Raw genomic sequence first — 5,463 nt, 5'->3', positions numbered from 1 at the left:
CAAATGGTGCTGAAAACTCCCAAAGCTTTCAAAAGCAACAGGTACAGGGTCCACCTGGATACCAGAATCAAAATCGTAGGCCATCAAATTTCAGACCATATCAACAAATAACTCCATATCAGCAGAGGCCGCAACAAGCACATACGAATCTTGATGACCTATTGTACAAGTACATCAAATCCACTGATGAAAAAATGAAGAGTCAAAATTCAGCTCTAAAAAATCTAAAAATTTAGTTAAGCCAGTTGGCAACTCTTATGTCCAAAAAGATTCAAGGTCCCTTACCAAGAAATACACAGAAAAATCCAAAGGAGCACCTTAAAGCCATCGCTTTACTGTCAGGTAAGAACCTTGATGAATCTTACAAGGACACCCAAGAAAAGAATCAATCATCACAACAGGTAGACAAAGGTAAGAATGCCGAAACACCCTCTGAACAATCAGAAGAAAAAGAAAAGAAAATGGAAGAGGAAAATATTCTCCCTGTGAAAATTCCTTTTCCCCAAAAAATGAAGAGAGAAAAGCTTGATAGTCAATTTGCCAAGTTTTTGGATATTTTAAAACAAATTCACATTAATATTCCTTTTACTGATGCTTTATTACAAATGCCTTCATATGCCAAGTTTCTCAAAGAAATTTTGTCAAGCAAAAGAAAACTGGAAGAAGCTTCTGTGGTAGTACTTACTGAAAAATGTAGTGCTATACTTCAAAACAAACTACCACAAAAGCTCGGGGATCCAGGTAGTTTTACAATTCCATGCACTTTGGGAGGATTATATTTTGAAAAATCACTTTGTGACTCTCGGGCTACAATAAATCTAATGCCGTTTTCTAGTTTTAGAAAATTGGATCTTGGTGAAATAAAAAACACAAGTGCTTCTCTTCAGTTTGCAGATCAAAGTACTAAAAAACCTACGGGAATAATTGAAAATATTCTTGTAAGAGTTAATAAGTTCATTCTCCCTGTGGATTTTATAGTACTTGAAATGTAGGAATGTCCTGATGAACCGATAATTTTGGGTAGACCATTTCTTGCTACAGGAAGAGCAATCATAGATGTCCACCAAGGATAATTAATTTTAAGAGTAGATAAAGAACGAGTCATTCTTGAGATGCAAAAAAGGCTAAGATTTTCAGGAGATGAGACATCATCCCCATGTTTTTCAATTGACATGATTAGTGATCTTGCAGATGAATTCAAAGATGATAAATTGATTCTAGATTCTGTGGAAAGATGCTTTTCCAAATCTGGCACCTCACAAGATGATGATCCCACCATTAGGAGCGAAGCTGAAATATTGGAAAAACATTATAAGGATGAGGAGATACAAGCAGAAGAAGTTCAACCAAAAATTGAACTCAAAATTCATCTTCTCTATCTGCTGAACAGAAAGACAGTTTTATTGAAGTACTACGAGCACACAAAGGAGCCTTAGGGTGGACAATGGCAGATATCAAAGGGATTAGTCGAGCTATTTGTACGCACAGAATCCTCATGAAAGATAGTTACAAACCAATAGTCCAGCCCCAAGGGAGATTGAATCCTACAATGCAAGAAGTGGTGAAAAATGAAATAATTAAACTTCTTGCGGTAGGTATCATCTAGCCCATTTCAGATAGCCCTTGGGTAAGTCCTGTTCAAGTAGTACAAAAAAAAAAGAGGTATGACGATCATAAAAAATAAAAATAATGAACTCATACCTACTTGAACAATTACTGGATGGAGAGTTTCTATTGATTATAGATGCCTCAATGATGCTATCAGAAAAGATCATTTTCCTTTACCATTTATCTATCCAATGTTGGAAAGGGTAGCAGGATATGGTTTTTACTATTTTCTTGATGGATATTCGTGTTATAAATGTATACCAAAGAGCACCGTAAGACCAGGATAAGACAACTTTCACATATTCCCATGGAACATATGCTTATAGGAGAATGCCATTTGGTTTATGTAATGCACCTGCCACATTTCAACATTGTATGTCAGCAATTTTCTCAGACATGACCGAAAAATTTCTAGAGATTTTTATGGATGATTTCACTCTTTTTGGAAAATAATTTGAAGATTGTCTTTACCATTTGACCTTAGTTCTTAAGAGATGTGAAGAGATAAACTTGATTCTTAATTGGGAGAAATGTCATTTTATGGTTACAGAAGGAATTGTTCTAGGACATAAAATCACTGCTAAAGGGATAGAAATTGATAAGGCTAAAATTAATGTTATAGCAAAATTACCCCTGCCACAACAGTTAAAAGCATTAGAAGTTTTTTAGGACATAAAAGACCTTTCAACGATTTCCAAACCGTTGACTAATCTTTTGATGAAAGATGTTAAGTTTGAATTTTCAGGTGATTGTTTGAAGGCATTTGAAACCCTTAAGGAAAGATTGTCAACAGCCCCCATATTTGTGTCCCCTGATTGGAGCCAGCCTTTTGAGATCATGTGTGATGCTAGTGATACAACCGTAGGAGCTGTTTTAGGCCAGAGAAAAGATAAGATTTTTCATCCCATTTACTATGCTAGTAGAACATTGAATGAGGCTCAGTTGAATTATGCAACTACAGAAAAAGAAATATTGGCAGTAGTATTTGCATTTGACAATTTTCGTTCCTATTTAATAGGGACCAAGGTTACTGTTTTTACTGACCATGCAGCTTTAAAATACCTCTTAGTAAAGAAAGATGCTCGACCTAGATTGTTAAGATGATAAGGGTCATAGTAAGAGAGCCAAATCTTCAGGTACTGTTAGTGAGTTCAGAGAAGGTCATAGGTTGCAGTATCCGAGGCATTCAGCCCATTCAGTGGCTAATGCGCCTTCACAGTCATAGGCTAGCGATTTGATTGATTTTCTTATTCAGGGCCAGGTCTGAGTTCTATAGCCTCAGGTTCTCAGTATAGAGGTGATTCAGGTCAGATGAGGCCACCTTTACCACGATGTACTCAGTGTGGTAAGTTACATACTGGACAGTGCCGCTTGGGTTCAGATGTTTGTTATGCTTGTGGTCAGCCAGGTCATATTATGCGAAAGTGTCCATCGAGGGGTGGTAGAGGTATGGTTTAGCCTACAAGATCAGTGGATGGTTCTTCATCATCCGTACGCCCTCCAGGGCAAGGATCTCAGACATCAACAGTCATCTATAGAGGCAGAGGGGGAGCTTCCAGCTCGAGCGGTCCTCAGAACCACATTTATGCATTGGCTGGTCGACAGGATCTCGAGTCTTCACCTGCTGTTGTTACAGGTATACTATCAGTAGCTTCTCATGATGTATATGCATTGATTGATCCAGGTTCTACGTTGTCGTATGTGACTCCTTTTATTGCTGGTCAGTTTGGGGTGAAACCCGAGTCGATTAAACCTTTCGAGGTGTCTACAGCCGTTGGTGATCCAGTGATAGCTAGACGAGTATATCGAAATTGTGTGGTTATAGTTTGTGACGTCATACTATGGAAGATAGAGCTAGATATGATAGACTTTAATGTTATTATGGGCATGGATTAGTTGGCTTCTTGTTATGCTAATATTGATTGTAGAACAAAGATTGTTCGATTTCAATTTCCAGGACAGCCAGTCCTCAAATGGAATAGTAATACAACATCTCCGAGAAGTAGGTTTATTTCCTATCACAAAGCAAGGAAGATGATTGCCAAGGATTGTATTTATCATTTACTCCAGGTTCAAGATATAGAAGCAAAGCCCCCGACTCTTCAATCTATTCCAGTTTTTAATGAGTTTCTAGATTATTCCTAGACGAGCTTCCAGGTGTTCCGCTAGAGTGAGAGATTGACTTTGCCATCAATGTATTACCAGCTACTAAGCCAATATCTATTCCTCCTTATAGAATGGCACCTGCTGAGTTGAGGGAGAAGTTGAAGGACTTGCTAGAGAAAGGTTTTATTAGGCCTAGTACATCGCCGTGGGGAGCACCTGTGTTGTTTGGAAGAAAGAAAGACCGCTCCTTTATAATGTGTATTCATTATAGGCAGCTGAATAACGTGATGATAAAGAACAAGTATCCACTCCCAAGGATTGATGATTTATTTGATCAGTTGCAAAGTGCTAAATAGGTCTCAAAGATAGATTTGAGGTCAGGGTATTACCAGGTGAGGGTTAGAGAGAAAGATATTTCAAAGACAGCTTTCAGAACCAGATATGGTCACTTCGAGTTTTGTGTAATGTCATTTGGGTTGACTAATGCACCGGCAGTATTTATGACTTTGATGAATAGTGTATTCAGGCCTTTCCTAGATCTGTTTGTAATTGTGTTTATTGATGATATTCTGGTATACCCTCGATCAAAGGCAGAGCATGCAGATCATTTACGTGTTGTCCTTAAAGTTCTTCAGGCCCGGAAGCTCTATGCAAAGTTCTCTAAATATATTGAATTCTGTGACTTTTCTGGGGCATATCATCTCAGATAAGGGTATTAGGGTGGATACGCAAAAGATTGAAACCGTGAAGAATTGGCCTCGACCTACAACGCTGACGAAGGTTTGTAATTTTCTGGGCTTGGCAGGTTATTATAGGAGATTTGTAGAGTGCTTTTCTTCCATTTCTGCACCACTGATGAATCTGACTCAGAAATCGGCTAAGTTCCAATGGACTGATGCTTGTGAGCGCAGTTTTCAGGAGTTGAAGAACAGATTGACTTTAGCCCCGGTTCTGACACTTCCGGAGGGATCGGACGACTATGTTATTTATTGTGATGCATCAGGTGTTGGGTTAGGTTGTGTGTTAATACAGTACGGTAAAGTTATAGCTTATGCTTCAAGGCAGTTGCGGAAGCACGAAAAGAAATATCCAACACATGATCTAGAGTTAGCCGCGGTGATTCATGCATTGAACATGTGGAGGCACTAGTTATATGGTGTCTCTGTCGATATCTATATAGACTATAAGAGTCTTCAGTATATCTTTAAGCAGAAGGAGTTAAATTTGCGGCAGAGGCGATGGTTAGAGTTACTGAAGGATTATAATGTCAATATCTTGTATCATCCTGAGAAGGTGAACGTAGTAGCCGATGCCCTTAGCCGCAAATCCATGGGTAGCTTCTATTATGTTCAGCCAAAGAAGAGGGAGCTAGTTTGTGAGCTTCAGTAGTTAGCTAGCCTAAGAGTTCGATTGTTGGACTCGGGAAATACAGCGGCTACTATCCATGATTCAGCAGCCTCATCTTTAATAGCCGAGATTAAGGAGCGGTAGTGTCACACCCCAATTTCCGATAGGGTGTGATGGGCACCCGACCCTTACTTAGGGCCGAGCGAACCCTCTGACTGTCATAGTACTCGTAGCCATAATGGGCCTTTAACCGCCTTCATGAATGCATAATGAAAAATTTTCGAAAAACGAACATATTTTATATCTTTCAAATTAGCATAACTTGCGACCGTATAAAATCTGTAATATCATGTAAAGCAATACGACAGCTTATAGAGCCGCTCACAACGGGCATCTTATGCA

At 38.9% G+C, this 5,463-nt stretch overlaps 1 protein-coding gene across 1 annotated transcript; it reads left to right on the top strand.

The window, feature by feature from the left end:
* Positions 1-257: 257 nt before the first annotated feature.
* Positions 258-992, top strand: LOC132039039 (uncharacterized). The gene has a single exon (XM_059429590.1). The coding sequence runs from the start codon at positions 258-260 to the stop codon at positions 990-992; it is 735 nt and encodes a 244-aa protein (XP_059285573.1).
* Positions 993-5,463: the final 4,471 nt, after the last annotated feature.

Source organism: Lycium ferocissimum, chromosome 12 (assembly GCF_029784015.1).
Source record: "Lycium ferocissimum isolate CSIRO_LF1 chromosome 12, AGI_CSIRO_Lferr_CH_V1, whole genome shotgun sequence".
NCBI classification, from domain to species: domain Eukaryota; kingdom Viridiplantae; phylum Streptophyta; class Magnoliopsida; order Solanales; family Solanaceae; genus Lycium; species Lycium ferocissimum.
Note: the sequence above shows the minus strand (reverse complement) of the source record. Positions and strands in the feature narration are given on the sequence as shown.